The 19,236-nt window shown below is 38.7% G+C and overlaps 1 protein-coding gene across 2 annotated transcripts in view; it reads left to right on the forward strand.

The window, feature by feature from the left end:
• Window positions 1-5,546: 5,546 nt before the first annotated feature.
• The window catches only part of GRAMD1C (GRAM domain containing 1C), a 104,003-nt gene continuing 90,313 nt past the window's right edge, over window positions 5,547-19,236 (forward strand). Inside the window, exons 1-2 of one of the 2 annotated variants that reach the window (XM_045502096.1) lie at window positions 5,547-5,674; window positions 11,302-11,451. In XM_045502096.1, coding sequence (XP_045358052.1) covers window positions 5,648-5,674; window positions 11,302-11,451 — 177 coding nt within the window. In that variant the 5' untranslated portion in view covers window positions 5,547-5,647. The remainder of the gene's footprint in view (window positions 5,675-11,301; window positions 11,452-19,236) is intronic. The other variant, XM_045502095.1, reaches the window with a different exon arrangement.

Raw genomic sequence — 19,236 nt, forward strand, 5'->3', positions numbered from 1 at the left:
CAAACAGATTGTGTTATTAAACTACTGTACTTTTGTCAGTCTTGTAGGTGAAAATAGTATTTCCATGTGGTTTTTATTTCTATTTTTTAAAATTCTGAGTAAAAATGAGCACTTTAAAAAGGGACACTTGTATTTCATTTTCTGTGAACTTCTGACATATACCTCATCAATTTTTTAGTTGATCAATTTCCGTATCAGTCTTTCCGTATTAATTTCCAGGAGCTCTTTATATGTTAGTATGATCTTACTTTATTTACTTACTTTATTTTTTAAAAAGATTTTATTTTTAAGTAATCTCTATACCCAACATGGGGCTCAAACTCACAACTGCAAGATCAAGAGTTGCACACTCAAGAAAGGGGAACTCTCTTACACTGTTGGTGGGTATGCAAACTGGTGCAGCCACTCTGGAAAACAGTATGGAGGGTTCTCAAAAAGTTAAAAATAGAACTACCCTACAACCCAGCAATTGCACTACTAGGTATTTACCCAAAGGATACAAACATACTACTTAGAACCAGCACATGCACTCCAATGTTTATAGCAGCATTATAAAGAATAGCCAAATTATGGAAAGAGCCCAAGGGTCCATCGACTAATGTATGGATAAAGAAGATGTGGTATACACACACACACACACACACACACACACACACACAATAGAATATTACTTAGCCAACAAAAAGAATGAAATCTTGCCATCTGCAACAACGTGGATGGAGCTAGAGTGTATTATGCTAAGCAAAATAAGTCAGTGAAAGACAAATACCATGATTTCACTCATATGTGGAATTTAAGAAACAAAACAGATGAACATAGGGGAAGGAAAAAAAGAGGAAGCAAACCATAAGAGACTCTTTTAAAGTTTATTTTATCTATTTTTGAGAAAGAGAGAGTGGGGGAGGGGCAGAGAGAGAGGGAGAGAGAATCAGAAGCAGGCTTTGTGCTGCCAGCAGGGTTTGAACCCATAAACTGTGAGATCATAACCTGAGCCAAAATCAAGAGTTGGACACTTAACCCAGGCTCCCCAACTATAGAGAACAAACTGAAGGTTGCTGAGGGGAGGTGGGTGGGGGGATGAGCTAAAATGGGTGATGGGCATTAAGGAGGGCACTTGTTGCGATGAGCACTGGGTGTTATATAAGTAATGAATCATTAAATTCTACTCCTAAAACCAATATTATACTATATTGACTAAGTAGAATGTAAATTAAAAAAAATTGATCCAGAAAAAAAGTTGCACGCTCTACTGACTGAGCTAGCCAGGCAACCCAGGGTGATCTCACTTTAAATACATGGCCACAAATCTCAGCTTGGCATTGGTATTACGGCAATCCTACTGTTTTCTTAATATGTTATTCCATTCATTTTCCTATGGTCCCAAGTATCTCATAATTTTTCCTTTCCCCAAACTTCCAACAACTTGTCCTCCATAAATCACTTTCAGCCTTGTGTTCTATTTCACTGTGAAATAGCAATGCCCTTCAGCCAGAGACCGCAATGTTGGGTTTATTGACTCATTGCAACAAAGGCAAAAGTACACCATAGAGAATCATGAGGACATCTCAGTCAAACGGTGTTAGAGAGGATTTACTATAGGATTTGGGTTTCTGTTTTTGGTGATTCTGGGAGGATGAATTAAGAAGTGGGGCTTTCCCCAGGATTATATGTTGACAAAAGCTGTAGTAATTGTATGGTTGAGTATCTTAATAAATCTTATGTAGAAGGTGGGAGGAACAAAGTGCAGTGAAAGCCGTGAATGAGAAAGAAGCAGCAGTTACTCACATTAGCCAGCATAAGGGGATATTTGGCCCTTTTTGTGGTTTGAACCATGTCCCCATTTTTGTCTGCTTACACCTGATTATGGAGTGGACTTCCTTTGACCTTGCTCTATCATGCTTGCAAAGTGGCTTTTAAAAAACACCAGTGACATGTGTAGTTTTTCATGTTCAACAGACCACCATGGCCTCTGCTCTGAGCACCAGGCCATCTTCTGGCTGTCAGGGGCTGCTGGGAAGCAGTCACAAGAGAACTTGCACAGACTCATCTTGTCACATCTATTCACTTACCTGCACCTGTGCCATATATTCTTTCACAATACTAAGGATGAACAGTCCATGTTTCCGTTGTAGTCCAGCCCATCCACTTACACAGTAGAGCCTACCCCACCATCTATTCAAGGTCTTCACTCCCGAAGCTCTCCCTGCCTCTCTTGAACCACAAATTTTACCTGTCTGTTGGGTCATTCCCATGTGTATTCAAATATGCTGTTATTGTTCCCATCTTATAAAAAAAAAAACACAAAAATTTAAAGACAAAGCAGAAGAATAAACTCTCCTTTGACCCTAAATCTCCCCTCCAGCTCTGTCCTATTTCACTGCCTCATTTAGAGCAAAGTTCTTCCAAGTAGTTGTTTATACATATTGCCTTCTACAACCTTTCCTTTTCTCTTGAATCTGCTCTCCACCAAAATTGTTCTTGTCAAGGTCAACGAATGATCTCCAGATTGATAAATATAGAGCGATATAGAACTATTCTCAGTTCTCATCCTACTTGACCTGTTAGCAATGGTTGACATCTCTGATTTTTTTCATCCTCCTTGAGATACTTTATTTGACTTCAGGGTGAGGTTCTCTATCTACCTCATTGGCCATTCCTTCTCAGTCTTTGCTGTTTCCTCTTTATCTCCTCAACTTCGAAATCTCTATTTAAAAACAATGTCACCCTTTTAAAATTGTTCTAAAACCTGAATAGTGATTCACCTAGCCCAACCTTAGGATCTTTCTTTATCAGATTATTTTCATTTTTTCCACCTTTTCAAAAAATTTAAATAATTTAGTGGGGGTGGCACTGTGAGGGGTTATACAACCTGAGCAGAGTAGGAAAGGGGTGTATGCAGGATGCAGGGACCATGATGGCTGGGCAAGGGGGTTAGGGTGGGATGGATGAGGAGGGAGCCTGTGCAAGGGGCATTTAATATTGCACATTGAAGGAGATATGGCAACAGATGATAACATGTGATTTGGGGCTATATTCTCTTACTATGAAGGATCTTACTGGGACAATTGGTTGAACTTTAGTGTGATGTGAGAATTAGAATGTAGTAATATGATGTTAATTTCCCAATTCTGTTGGTCATATTATGATGGTTTGGGAGAATGTCCTTGTATGCAAGAAATATTCACCGAAATATTCAGAGTTGATAGGGCACACTGTTGACAGTTTACTTTCAAATGGCTCAGGGAAAAGGTTATTGTAATATATTTGCAATTTTTCTGTAAGTTTGAAATTGTTTCAAAGTTAAAAAAATTTAAATATTAGTTTTAAAATACGTTACATAATGACCACATTCATCTTGTACCATTAAAAAAATATTGGCAATATTAAATTCTTTCAATCCAAAGTAGAATTCTTAGCATGGCTTCTGGTTCAAATAATAGGCATTTTTTCTTCAGCCTATTCTTGTACACAACATTGAAGGAAAACACAGTTTATGCTAAGTTTTGCAGAACAAAAACAAGAATATATCCTTTCTTGATTATCTTGTTAGGTAATTGTTCCTTAACATATAATACTTTTTTATTTATTTATTTATTTATTTTTTTTTTCAACGTTTATTTATTTTTGGGACAGAGAGAGACAGAGCATGAATAGGGGAGGGGCAGAGAGAGAGGGAGACACAGAATCAGAAACAGGCTCCAGGCTCTGAGCCATCAGCCCAGAGCCCGACGTGGGGCTCGAACTCACGGACCGCGAGATCGTGACCTGGCTGAAGTCGGACGCTTAACCGACTGCGCCACCCAGGCGCCCCTATAATACTTTTTTTAAAAAGATACTCAATATCTGACTTTTTGTGGAAGCGGAGTTGACTTTTTCTCCCTCTTCCACTTTCCATTATGATTATTTTCAAACATACAGAAACAGGAAAAGAATAACTGAATAGTGGTGTACCCTCCACATAGATGGAATAATTGTTAACATTTTGCTATTTTGCGTTCTCTTTCCCCTTATCTGTTGTCTTAGTTTATTTAGGCGGTTAGAACAAAAAATGCCAGAGGTTAGGTGGCTTGTAAACAACAAAGATTTATTTCTCACAGTTCTGAAGTCTGGGAAGTCCAGGATGAAGACACCTGCAGATTCTGTGTCTGGTGAGAACCCACACCCTATTCATAGTTGCAGTCTTCTTAACAGTGTCCTCAAATGGTAGAAGGGGATTATATGTCAGCTATGAATTTGGGGAGGACTCCACATTCAGCCCGTGGCATCTATATTTGTTGAAGCATTTGAAATCAAGTTGTAGGCATCATGACACCTCATTCCTAAATACCTGAGCATGAATTTTCTAATAATAAAGACATTCTCCAACATAACCACCAAGTAGTAATTATCCATAAATGAATATCAATAATTTTATCCACAAACCGTTATTTATTCTGTAACAAGGAAGAAATATATTTATTTCGTAAATATATTTAATATGTTAATCAATATATTTATACATATAAATAATATATATTTCACATTCAGTCTTCCTTAATTGTTCTAGAATGTCTTTTATAGCTGTATTTTGAGGGGGGAAGGAACCAGGATCGGCAACACTCAATAGCTTTTTTTTTTTTTTAATGTTTTATTTATTTTTGAGAGAGAGAGAGCATGCGTGTGAGTGGGGAGGGGCAGAGAGAGAGAGAGAGGGAGACACAGAATCCAAAGCAGGCTCCAGGTTCTGAGCCGTCAGCACAGATCCCGATGTGGGGCTCCAACTCATGAACTGTGAGATCATGACCAGAGCTGAAGTCAGACGCTCAACCGACCAGAGCCGCTCAGGCGTCCCAACACTCAATAGCTTTTTTTTTTTTTTTTTATCATCTCATGTCACATTATTTTTTTTTAAATATTTTATTTTATTTTATTTTCAATATATGAAATTTATTGTCAAATTGGTTTCCATACAACACCCAGTGCTCATCCCAAAAGGTGCCCTCCTCAATACCCATCACCCACCCTCCCCTCCCTCCCACCCCCCATCAGCCCTCAGTTTGTTCTCAGTTTTTAAGAGTCTCTTATGCTTTGGCTCTCTCCCACTCTAACCTCTTTTTTTTTTCCTTCCCCTCCTCCATGGGTTTCTGTTAAGTTTCTCAGGATCCACATAAGAGTGAAAACACTCAATAGCTTTTAACTATTAATTATAACTTCAGGCCCTTATTTGAAGGAACAAGACTTTGCCATGCAATTCACCTTTTCGCACCCTAGGGCAGAGTATGTATTGTGTGAAAGAGGTTGAGGAGGGACTTTGTGAGGAGTGACTAATGCCCGGAAGCCGTTTCACGACAGGCACAGGAGTTTGAGGTTGGGAGGTAGGTACTGGGAGGTAGGTAAGTACAGGGGGCTTATCTTGATGCTAGTAAAAGACTGGCCTGCGCGCTAACAAATTAACATTACATTCTCACTAGTTAGCCAAAGGCGACTGCCGCCAGAGGGCGCAAGGCGCGCCGGCAGGATCCCAGGTAGCCCTCCGAGGTCGCGGTGGGGGCGTGCGTGGCCCAGAGTCCTGAGCGCGCGCCGGGGGTGGTCGCGGGGCACGCGCCGGGCCGCCCCCTCCCCACGCGGGGCGCGCGTGCGCGGTTCCGCTGCGGCCCAAGGAGCCGCGATGGAGCGCACTGTGACTGTTCGCCAGGTAAGCGGCTCTTCGCTGGGGCGGCTTCCCAAGCGGTGGCTGCACCCGGCAGTTTTCTTCACGATAGTTGTTTGAACCTTCTCAGATTATGATAATTAATTCCTCCCTTCCGTTTTCTCCGTGCTCTTTGGAGTAATTTGGAAAGTTGTTACCAAGGAAACGGTTTCGTGTGCTTCCTGCGAGCCTTCCCCTCGGGGCGATGGTGGAAAGTCTGCTTCTCTGTGGGCGTGGAGAGCAGGAATTTGGTCCCGAAATGTCCTAGTCCAGATGTCTCAGCCTCAGGCCCCACCGACTCACGTTCCGTTGTGGTGATTCTGACCCGACATCACGTTGATCCAGTCTCACCCGCCTCCCTAAACTATCAGCTCTTGAATAAAGGGCTCAGGACTCCAGCGTAAATAACTGTGCTGTCAACCAAGCTTTTGGTTCCAACTAGTTTTGTTCTTTGCTCACTGTCTTATTTGATAAACGGAAGATCTTGCTGATTAACCTTCAGGGTGAAAGCCTACTTTTGTTCCAGGGCTACCTGCACTTATGAACACTACGCTCATTTCTTTTACGTTGGTTGGGTGTATATATTTTAGAGAATTGCAATCAGTGCGATACCTTTTATTTGAGTAGCGTTTTACAGGTTACAAAATGGTAGACATTCGAATAATTGTTGAATGAACAAGTGAATGTACTATTTCAACTGAGCCTAAGAAACATTACTTATGAAATAGTCATGATACATATTAATGAACCCAATCAGTTATTTTATTCTCTGTCCCTGGCACTGGTGTTGGGATAAGATGGTGAGCAACAGACACATGATTCCTGTTCTCAGTGAGTTTATAGTTTAGACTACCGAGAGTTATTACCCCTACTATAGAGTGGAGAAAACAGATTTAGAGAAATTGACTGGCAAAGACCACACAACTAATAAGTTAGAGAGATAGGATTCTGTTGTAGACACTCTACAAAGTCAGAATGAATCCCTACCCTTTCAATTTGATTTGGATGTAGAATTATGCCACACATGAACCATGAATATATGAGAAGGCTTATTACTTATATATACAATGGCTTATTAAATACGTAATGAAAAAGTAGAAGTAGGTCAGGCTTCTCAAGCAGATCCTAAATGATTTAAAAGACAAGGAAAGGAAATTTAATCCAGGTTTTTACCCTGGTGGGGTCAGGGTAAGGGTTCCTGTGTGTGGACTGGGGCTTGCTTGGTTTGACTCTCTCACCCACACCAAAGGTGAGAGCACCCAGACTTTCTCACCCACTTGCCCATATGGGGGAAAGAAGAGGAAAAAGGACGGGTGAGGCTTAAAATCTGTCAGCAGGCAAACATTAAAAAATTGAATGAGACTCCTTATCACAGTTCACCCAGATGTTGGGTTAATGACTGACATGTACCATTTTTCATTTAGTTGAATTTGAATTAGTGTAGGTATGCCATCATGGCTGTCTACTAGGTCTCCAGTCTGTGCCCAGTAAGGAAAATGAAAGTTCCCTGGAATGCCTTGTTCAAGAGCACAACATTGTGTTTTGAGAAATAAAATGAGTGCCTTGGTCTCTCTTAGTAATCTTCTGGAACTCTAACAGGCATAAGGAGTATCTTGGTGAGGTCTTTTATTATGGGTTTAGTATATGTAGAGACACGAGTGATCTTTTTTTAAAAAAAAAAATTATTTATTTATTTATTTAGAGAGAGAAAGAACGTACACGTGAGCAGGGGAGGGGCAGAGAGAGAGGGAGAGAATCCCAAGCAGCTTCTACGCTGTCAGTGCAGAACCCAGTTTCGGGCTCCATCTCACAAACTGTGAGATCATGACCTGAATAGAAATCAAGAGTTGGACCCTTAACGGACTGAGCCACCCAGGTGCCCCAAGACATGGTGATCTTGATTTGTATTATGAGTATCTGTGAAACAAGAGATTTCTAGAGTGCTTTATCCCAAAGGGTGCAGCTCTGAGGCAGTGCCCCAAGAGTCTGTAAAAATGTGCAGATGGAGCCAACTGTTGGCCAGAGCATCCAGTGTTAAGATGACTGTGGGAAGTTCAGCCAGTTGTGCTGACCCTTGGGTCCTTACCTTTATCAGGGACATCTTGGTTAAGGGATGAAAAGCAGTAGATATCCAGAGAGCTCCATCATGTGTAATGGTGGTGATGCTGTTCACTGACAGTAGGTTTGTCTGTCAAACTTCAAATGGGAATTTAGAGTGTACAGACTCCAACTGCTGTTCACTCATTTGAACCCAAGTCACTCTTCAGGTTAACAAGGGGTTCAGAAGAGTGATGGCCTTTTCTAGCACCATGACATCTGACAAAAGAATGAGGACAGGGGAGGGCATGCCCTCTTGCGGGTAAGATATGCCAGGGGGCTCAGATTTGGTTTTATCCCATAGCAAGGAGGCCTTGGTAGTTGTGCTGAGCTTGCAAGGTGTTGCTTCTAAGACCTAAGAAGGTCTGGGAATGGAGGGTCACAGGCTCAGGGTTTGTAGAGCCTCTATTTCCAGAAGAGTCCAGTATGCTGTCAGTGACTGCTGCTCTAATGGTGTGTAACGTGGGGCCTGGGGGATAGTTTCTTGCATTAGAAGCCTATAGACAACTTATAGACACCATGGGTGGTTGAGAGACTCCAAAAGTCATGGAAAGAAGCTGCTAAAGTCTCTGTAATGAAGAGTTCTGTGTGTGTGTGTGTGTGTGTGTGTGTGTGTGTTTGGGGGAGAGGGGAATAGTACTAATGGAAGTGTCTGTTATGATTTTGACAAATATTAGAGTCTTTTTTGGGAAGGATCCTCATTCAGCATGACTGATTTGCAAGTAATAGTGTAAACAGACTTAAGTAAAATTTGTAAATGAGGAATATATTGCTCTAGATGCCCAAAATGCCTAATAAATGTTGGGCTTATTTTAGTGTTATGGGTGCTAAGAGGGTCAATAGTAATTTCTTGACATTGTCAGGGATGGAGTGACCCTTGGTGTACCAAATGGTTTTCAGGAATTTAAGGTGGCAGACCTTAATGCTGTGTTTGGGGCAATGGCCCATCCCCTTTTCGTGAGCTCTTTTGTGCATATTTGAATGGGTATGTCAAAAGAGTGTCTTCAGAGGAGGATGTAAGCAATGTAATGTCATACCTGTGCTCCTGGAGCAAAATAATTACAATTACAATATTGCCTGTAAAAGTTGCATGTAAGGGCAAGCCTTTGAGGTATGCTGTGCCTAGCTATGTAAAGGTGTATTGTGTCCCACTAGAGATGAAGGCAAAATGTGACTGAGAGCTTATTGAAAGAGACACTGAACAGAATATTAGCCAAATTTATTATAGCATATATATATATGTTATATATATATAACATATATATGTATATAATATATATATATATATTTATTTATTTATTTATTTATTTATTTATTTATTTATTTATTTTTGAGACAGAGAGAGAGCATGAACAGGGAAGGGTCAAAGAGAGAGGGAGACACAGAATCTGAAACAGGTTCCGGGATCTGAGCCGACAGCACAGAGGCCGATGGGCGGCTTGAAGCCACAAACCTTGAGATCATGACCTGAGCCGAAGTCGGACGTTTAACCGACTGAGCCACCCAGGCGCCCCTATTATAACATATATTTACCAGTTTCTGATAGGATAGAGTCAGTAATTTCAATAGTATGTGGTAAAGGGGCCTTCATGGGAAGGAACACAGCATCAAGGGCACAGTCATCAACTGTGAGGCACCATTCATTTTTCCAACTTTAATAGGCCATGTTGGGCTGTTAAATGGAGAAACCATAGAGATAATCACTCTTTCACTAATTAGGTCTTTTATAGTAAATCCCAATCCTCAAAGGCCCTGTTTAATGTTATATTGAGTTGAGTTGTATTTACTGTTTTAGCTAGGGCTTGAGGGAGTGGTCCATGGCTTTTTAAAAAGCCATTTGTATGCTCCAAAGACTCTGTTTAAATTTATTATTGGGTCAGAGCATCCACTGCCAATATGGAATATTTTAGGGTGATGTGTACTATACCATTACCTGGAAGAATTTCAGCAAGACAGAAGTTCTGGTGGTTAAAGTGAGACATACCTATTTATTATCTATTTTATGTTGAGTATTTCCCTAAATTTAGTGGGATCTCCAGGTATAACTGTAGTTTGAGCCCAGTATTGATTAAAGTCATGAAAATTTGCCACTTAAGGCATTTCAGCAGATGTTGAAGTTAATTCAAAAACCTGTGCTATAGAGATATAAAAGCCAATCTTTACCTTTTGTTGTATAAATTATTTTAGTAAATTTTGGATTTCCAACTGGGCCAAATTGTGGACTTCTCTATTTTGTTGTTGTTTGTTTGTTTCTTTATTGTTTTTCTCTATCTCTTTTGGTGGTGAGTGAATATATTTCAAGTGGAGGGAGTCCTGTCTATCATTTCATATTTATAAATTTCATCCTCCAGAGAGCCTCAAATCAGTGTTACCAGGGTTGGGGTATGTGGTTACTTTGTGGAGTTTAAAAACCCTGAGCTTGGGGCTCCTGGGTGGCTCAGTCAGTTAAGTGTCTGACTTCAGCTCAGGTCATGATCTCACAGCTCATGGGTTCAAGCCCCACATCTGTGCTGATGGCTCAGAGCCCGGAGCCTGCTTCAGTTTCTGTGTCTCCCTCTCTCTCAGCCCCTCCCCTGCTCATGCTCTGTCTCTCTCTCTCTCTCTCTGTCCCTCTGTCTCTCTCTCTCTCTCAAAAATAAATAAATGCTAAAAAACAGAAACAAAAAAAACCAACCCTGAGCTGAAGCTGAGTTTGAATTACCCCTTTGCTGTGCCACATGGGTTCCATGGCTGCTTTTCTCTGTAACCTGGAGGATCAGGATTTTTGTTACAATAGAGGCATAGGTACCAGTGGCAGCAGGGCAACAGCAGGAACAACAGAGGTATTTAAGGGTCCAGGTGAGCCATGTGTTCTCACAATGGTTGCTCCCTTCCCTCCTCCCAGCTCTTTTTTCTCTCTCTCTTTTTTACTCCAAAATGACTCTCTTTCATGAGTGACTGCCCAAATGGGTCCATCTCTTGCACAGAGTGTACTCTTTCCCCAGAATGCTCCATAGATTGGGGGTCAATGCCTGATTCATTGATTTTAACTACATTGTTTGTATAAATCAGAGTTAATTTACCAATTTCCCACAAATTATGGTTAGTTAGTAAGTTTGTTTCCACTTTCTTAGTACTATAACCATTGTTGACTCCATGTGCACAGAGTTTTAGTTTATACCCATTCTAGACCAGAGCAGGCATTGAAAATTATTCTCCAAAGAGGTTGAACTAATTGTCATCCCCCTTACATGGTATTTTTTACTGTTTAATTATTCCTCTAGCTGACTGTGAACTTCTGGAAGCTAAGGACTTCCTTTTATTCATTTTTGAATTCCCAGTGCCAATTAAACTACCTAATGAGTAGTAGTAGTTGGAGAATATTTGTCACATGTGTAAATATATGAACTGTAGAAGAAAAAACATGTTAATTACTGTTTCCTAAATGCTTAAATATTGTTTTCAAGTTAATTTGTGTATTTTGAACATTAACTCTTTTCATTTTTAAAATGAGCATTTCTCAATAAGTAATTTAAATTGTTGATACTTGTTTCCAGGCAATAAATGCAGGGGATTCAAGCTTTGCCCCTGAGCCACAGGAAGAGTTAGAGGAGAATCCTAGCCCAGTTGCGGATGAGAATAATACAGTGTCAGCAAAAAAACAGGGGCCAAATTTACATAACTGGAGTGGTGACTGGAGCTTTTGGGTAATATTTTTTCTTTCTTATATTTTCACTTTAATCTTAAATGCAAATTTTCTTTAAATTTATAGCAGTTCATATAATGTTTATGATATTTTATTAGCTTCTTGATTTTAGACAGTTAAGTTTTACCAGAGTCCGAGACATTTCTGATTATGCTCTTCTTTGGCCACTAGAATGCACTGTTGTCTGGTTTGATGGAGTGGAATTATCTGCTTCAGTTTTCCTGGGAGAAAACTACAGCACAGAATTGGATTCTACCTACGTTGTTGTTCACTATATTGTAAGAGACTAACATTATGCAGAAACCATATTTCTAAATGTTACTGAGAAACCAGCTATTTTACATAACTTTGATTTAAAGAGTTAGTTTTGATACCTAAAAGGAAGTTTAACAATGTTTGACCTGTAGAATATAGTAATTGCAAGGTAAGTTTTAAAGTTAGGAGTTTCATATTCTCTTTGCACTGTACTTAGTTGCAGAACTGGGATGTGCGTCAAGTTTCCCCATTGTAAAATGATACTTCTGCTTTGAGACTCATGATTAGGTGTATAGTGTCTTTTGGTAGGAACAACATTTCTATTGCCATATGAATGCTAGCATTTATTATCTTAAAGGACTCATTCCAAATCTACCAATTCCTGTCAGAGTTATAAGATATTTGACAGAATCTTGTATACTGCAACTATAACTGAAATTTATAGAAGATTATGAGACATATGTACTTCAAATATTAAGTTATTAGAAAGCTGCTCTCTTGACTCTTAGGTATACTTGGTAGCAGAATTTCTTGTAGTTTTACAGTAGCCTAAAAAAGAAATAATATTAATAGGTTATAAGGATTAGTACAAGTACCATTATTCTCTTCATAATTAGCAGCTCAGTTATTGAATCTTTTTTTATAATTTACATCCAAGTTAGTTAGCATATAGTACAACAATGATTTCAAGGGTAGATTCCCTAATGCCCCTAACCCATTTATCCCATCCTCCTTCCCACAACCCCTCCAGTAATCCTCTGTTCTCCATATTTAAGAGTCTCTTATGTTTTTCCCCCTCCCTGTTTTTATATTATTTTTGCTTCCCTTCCCTTGTGTTCATCTGTTCTGTATCTTACAGTCCTCATATGAGTGAAGTCATATGATATTTGTCTTTCTTTGACTAATTTTGCTTAGCATAATACCCTCTAGTTCCATCCACATAGTTGCAAATGGCAAGATTTCATTCTTTTTGATTGCCGAGTAATATTCCATTGTATATATATACCACATATTTATCCATTCATCCATCGATGGACATTTGGGCTGTTTCCATACTTTGGCTATTGTTGATAGTGCTGCTATAAACATTGGCGGGGGGTGTGCCCCTTCGAAACAGCACACCTGTATCCCTTGGATAAATACCTAGTAGTGCAGTTACTGGGTCGTAGGGTAGTTCTATTTTTAGTTTTTTGAGGAACCTCCATACTGTTTTCCAGAGTGACTGCACCAGTTTGCATTCCCACCAGCAGTGCAAAAGAGATCCTCTTTCTCCGCATCCTTGCCAACATCTGTTGTTGCCTGAGTTGTTAATGTTAGCCATTCTGACAAGTGTCAGGTGGTATCTCATTGTGGTTTTGATTTGTATTTCCCTGATGATGAGTGATGTTGAGCATTTTTTCATGTGTCAGTTGGCCATCTGGATGTCTTCTTTGGAGAAGTGTGTATTCATGTCTTTTGCCCACTTCTTCACTGGATTATTTGTTTTTTTGGGTGTTGGGTTTGGTAAGTTCTTTACAGATTTTGGATACTAACCCTTTACCTGATATGTTGTTTGCAAATAACATATTCTTCTCCCATTCTGTCAGTTGCCTTTTAGTTTTGCTGATTGTTTCCTTCGCTGTGCAGAAGCTTTTTATTTTGAGGAGGTCCCAATAGTTCATTTTTACTTTTGTTTCCCTTGCCTCCAGAGACGTGTTGAGTAAGAAGTTACTATGGCCAAGGTCAAAGAGGTTTTTGCCTGCTTTCTTCTGGAGGGTTTTGAAGGCTTCCTGTCTTACATTTAGGTCTTTCATCCATTTTGAGTTTATTTTTGTGTATGGTGTAAGAAAGTGGTCCAGGTTCATTTTTCTGCCTGTCGCTGTCCAGTTTTCCCAGCACCACTTGCTGAAGAGACTGTCCTTATTCCATTGGACATTCTTTCCTGCTTTGTCAAAGATTAGTTGGCCATACGTTTGTGGGTCCATTTCTGGGTTCTCTCTATTCTGTTCCATTGATCTGAGTGTCTGTTCTTGTGCCAGTACCATACTGTCTTGATGATTACAGCTTTGTAATACAGCTTGAAGTCCGGTGAATGTTATTGAATCTTAACATGAATAAGTTTCTGACTTCCTATTAAGAAACTTAAGTTTTTTAAAACCATATCTGAAGGAAAATGTTTAATTGCTAACAAATATACCAAATAATTATACTTCCTGAAAATCATGTCATCTATATTGATTATATTATTCTTGGTTTCATTCAGAGACAGTTTATGACTACTGTAGTGTTTTGGCCCTTCTGCACTATGATCGTGTAGCTTTGTTATGGATTGGAAAACCTTTATAATTCCAAGGGCTATCTACAGGACTAAATAGTCACTGTGGTTATTCTTTGCAGACTTAACCTAAGAAGGAGGGTAAAGCTAAAAAAGGAACAAGCAGGGGAATGAGGATTTAGAAATAGGAGAGAGGAAGAAAAGAGGTATGTGTTCTAGACCTTTGCTACTCAAACTGTAGTATGTGGGGCCAACAGACTTGGCTTCACCTGTCTGCTGATTAGAAATGCAGAGTCTTGGGCCCAATCTCAGACCTATTGAATTAGAGGCTTTATTTCACAAGAATTCTTGGAGATTTTTATGAACATTCAAGTTTGAGAAGCACTTGTTTAGAGTGTTGAAAGTCTACTTTGTCTCAGTTTAGGTCTATATGATAATTACAAGCACTTTGTTTTGTGGAATGAAAAACATTTTTTTGTAATGTTTATTTATTTTTGAGGGACAGAGCGTGAATGGGGAAGGAGCAGAGAGAGAGGGAGACACAGAATCTGAAGCAGGCTCCAGGCTCTGAGCCGTCAGCACAGATGTGGGGCTTGAACCCACGAGCCATGAGATCATGACTTGAGCCGAAGTCGGACACTTAGCCAACTGAGTCACCCAGGTGTCCCAAGAATTGATAACTTTTTAAAGTTTTGTTATTTGAAGAGTTAAGCTCCCAGGACCTGAAAAATTCACTAGTGTCAATTAACTCATATATTTTGGCCTGGCTAACTCAGTTGTTTCACAATAGTGAATCTACAGGGAAGCATGGTATCATTTAATGAATTGGAGATTGGAAACAAAAAATTTGGGATAGAGTACGTATGCTCTGTGCCTGGTGATTTCACTGTGTGGTACTCTTGACTATGTTGTTCAACCTGTCAGGCGCCTCATTTCTAAAATGAGAGATCGGGCCTTGGTATTGCAACATTAGTGTGTCTTGAATCAATAGGGAAAAAGGTGGAGGAGGTGTTTGGCTAGCAAGTGCTCATAATTTACATTTCTGGCAGCTGTGTATCAGTCATAAAAAACTCTGGGCATATATAGTGGGAGTATGTTACATGTGGAACACCTTTCCTTAAGAGTGGTAGAAAGGGGTGAAAAGTGCTAGAGAAGAGAGAGGACCTGCTATTTGTAATATTGGAAAAGATATTTTGATGATTCCCCCCAAATAAAAAATTGTGAAAACTTGGCAAAAGGATACAAGACAGTGAAACAAAGTTTAAGTTTTTTTGTCGTTGCTGAGGCTGGTTTCTTCTAGACTCTATGCATTTAATCTTGTGCTGCTTGACAAATTGGCTAGTGATTGTCTTTCTGACAGTAGCGCTTTATTTTTTCAGTTTTATTGACTTATTTTACTTCTAGGGTAGTTAGCAGCTGACAGTAGGACTTTAAAGAAGTTTGATCAAATTACCATAGCACTGGACAGTGAGATCAATAGCTGTGGATATTCTATTTCCATCCCATAATTTAAAGATAGGAATCTTAATGGTTATATTTATTTTCTTTTATATTTAAAAATGAAAATGTTTAATCCTACTGTGTGAGAAATTAGTTTTATTAATAACTTTTAAGTCCCAGTATAACAATAATTATGTGAAAAGGAAGAGAATAAACTTGAAATAAACTTAATGGCAAACAAATATTTATCCTTTTGCCCTTTAACTGTTAGTAAAAATATACCGTAAAAAACCCCACATCCAACCAACCGAACAAACAAAACACTTTTTTTTCCTGACTAAAATGATGATTCCAGGTAGATTAATGTTCCAGAGGAAAAGCATTCAGAGGTCTGCAGAAGATGCATTTACTTAATGTAACTTCTCTTCATGATGTTGAGCTAGTAACTTTTGAAAGTTAAAAAAAGCATTTGAGATTTTCTGTTGCTTATGTTTAGGAAATGACATACTTATCTGGACTTTTTTTTTTTAATGTTTGTTTTTGAGAGAGAGAGAGAGGGAGACAGAGTGTGAGTGGGGGAGGGGCAGAGAGAGAGAGAAAGACACATAACCTGAAACAGGCTCCAGGCTCTGAGCTGTCAGCACAGAACCCAACATGGGGCTCGAACTCTGGAACGGTGAGATCATGACCTAGGCCGAAGTCAGATGCCTAACCAACTGAGCCACCCAGGCACTCCTTACCTGGGCTTTCTAATAGAAATAATAGTGCTTTGGATAAGGTACTTAATTTTAGGCATTCCTTTTTATGTTGATATTTCATTAATATTAAATTTCTCTTTAAAAATATTTGTCATTTGTATATACTTATTTCTTTAATAGCTGATTTACTTGATAATTGTATTTTAAAAGTGGAGGCATTTATAAAGTTTTCTGAATTGTGTAACTAAAATTTGTTTAGGGGTGTTTTCCTTTGAGTGTATATTTGAAAATCTTGGCAAATATACATAGAATAAAGAAGATATGAAATCTCATATTCCTCAGATCTTTGAATCTGGAAGGGAGACAGGGAAAAAAAGAAAGAATAGGAGAGTTTTAAAAGAGGTTAGAGTTTAAATTTGTCATTTTAAAAATATTTTTGTTCTAAAACATTTCAAGGATAAAACAAGTGTAGATTTTGAAACATTATATATGTACAAATAATAACTACTCTACTTATGTTTTGGTAGAAAATATTTAGAGTTGAAATTTTTTAGATCATAATAAACTTTTTTCTAATTATACAAGAAATCATAAGTCTTGACTCTGTACTTTATCATTGACTTATAGCGTGATCATAGTCATGTTATTCACAAGTAAGCTTTTTTATTGGATACAACTTACCACAAACATGATTTAGAATTAGGTACACCATGAGGATTAATTAATGTTATACTGTTAAATAACAATAAAAACAAAACCCAAGAGGATTAATTAGTATGTTTGAAACGTACTTTGGCAACTTTAGAAAAGGTGTTTTCTGTAATCAGACGTTGTCCTCCACACAGAATATCTTGAATTTATTCAAGGTAAAAAGGATATTTTAGACATTGACTTTCGTAGCTGATAAAAAAGAATGAACTTATTTTCTAGTTTCTGTTGGATTTGAAAATAATACTTTATTCATTAATATTCAATTATAGATTTTGTTTGAAAATCTAGATATGTTATTAATTTTAGATTTAATTATAAAGGAATAGGAACTAACATTTCTGGCAATATGGAAAGAGTACCGTTTTTTTTTTTTTTTATATGTGAAATTTTTTGTCAAATTAGTTTCCATACAACACCCAGTGCTCATCCCAACAGGTGCCCTCCTCAATACCCATCACCCACCCTCCCCTCCCTCCCACCCCCCATCAGCCCTCAGTTTGTTCTCAGTTTTTAAGAGTCTCTTATACTTTAGCTCTCTCCCACTGTAACCTCTTTTTTTTTTTTCCCCTTCCCCTCCCCCATGGGTTCCTGGTAAGTTTCTCAGGATCCACATAAGAGTGAACACATATGGTATCTGTCTTTCTTTGTATGGCTTATTTCACTTAGCATAACACTCTCCAGTTCCATCCACATTGCTACAAAGGGCCATATTTCATTCTTTCTCATTGCCACATAGTACTCCATTGTGTATATAAACCACAATTTCTTTATCCATTCATCAGTTGATGGACATTTAGGCTGGGAAAGAGGACCATTTAACTTAAAAACTCCTCTGTTACAAAGTACCTAGAAATGCTGTATGAAATGTTACAAACATGTTTATAAATTGAATGTCTGGGCTCACGGAATAGCAAGGGAACTACCCGAGGGCTAAAAAAGAAGAGGGAACTGATTATCAGAGTTGTAAGCACATGAGCTAATGTTGAGGCAGCCCTGGGGAGTTTATTAGTCTCTGTAACGAACACTTTAATGGCTACACTGGGATAGAAGACATGTCTTGGACTTGTATGAATTAGAACGGAGAACTCCTTATAAAGCCATGACTCTTGAAGAGTTATACATTCTGTGAAAGGTAGACTAAGAAAAAATCCACCCACATCTGCCCATTGAAGACAAGGAAGCTTATTTGTCTAAACTTGGGCTTGGGGTGGTAGGGGAGGGAAATATTCCTGAGAGTACACAACTATAGTTGATCTCTCATGAAGTTTTGGGACCTGAATTTAATACTTTATGAGTGAGCAGAAGGATATTCAATGAATAGCATATTATTTGCTTCAAAATTTTGGATAGAACTACTAGGTAAAGACTATAAAATCATTATTTGATATTATTTAAGACTTAATAGAAGAAATTAAGCATGCAATAAGTGGGTAAGACATTTTTAAAAAAAATTTTTTTAACGTTTATTTATTTTTGAGACAGAGAGACAGAGCATGAACGGGGGAGGGTCAGAGAGAGAGGGAGACACAGAATCCAAAACAGGCTCCAGGCTCTGAGCAGTCAGCACAGAGCCCGACGCGTGGCTCGAACTCACATACCGCGAGATCGTGACCTGAACCGAAGTCGGACGCTTAACCGACTGAGCCCACCCAGGCGCCCCAAGACATTCTTTTTTAATATGTTTGTTTGTTTGTTTGTTTGTTTATTTATTTATTTATTTTGAGAGAGAGTGTGTGTGTGTGTGCACATGCACATGAGTTGGGGGAGGGACAGAGAGAGAGGAAAGAGAGAATCTCAAGCAGGGTCTGCACTGACAGAGGGCGCTGTTCGTGGGGTCAGTCCCACGAACCATGAGATCATGACCTGAGCTGAAATCAAGAGTTGGTCACTTAACCAACTGAGCTACCCAGGTGCCCCTGGATAAGACATTCTTAAAAACACTGGGCAGATTTGGAAAACAACCAAATTCAACTTCTAGAAATGAAAAATATGGTTATTGAAATAATAATTTAAAAATTCAGTGGATGTGGGAAATACCAGATAAAGAGAAAGTCAGCAAATTGAAGGATATATATGAGGAAGTTATTCACACTGTACCACTGAGAGATAAAGATAGAAAATTTTAAAGAGAATGGCTCGAGATATAAGGAGAAAAGTAGAGGAGTCCATTATGATTCCATTAGAAGTTTCAGAAGATCAACATAAAGGCAACAGTCAAAAAGAATATAGCCGAAAATGTTCTACTCTTGATGAAAGATGTCAGAATCAGGAGGTACGGTGAGTCTCTCACACGGTAAATGAAAAGAATATATGAGCAGAGAAATTATTATCATATAAGTGACAAAGGTAGATGTACATCAATTAAGATAGGAGAAGTCTTTTTTATTTTTATTTTTATTTTTTTTATTTTTTTTTTTAATTTTTTTTT

The sequence above is a fragment of the Leopardus geoffroyi genome, chromosome C2 (assembly GCF_018350155.1).
Source record: "Leopardus geoffroyi isolate Oge1 chromosome C2, O.geoffroyi_Oge1_pat1.0, whole genome shotgun sequence".
Taxonomy (NCBI): domain Eukaryota; kingdom Metazoa; phylum Chordata; class Mammalia; order Carnivora; family Felidae; genus Leopardus; species Leopardus geoffroyi.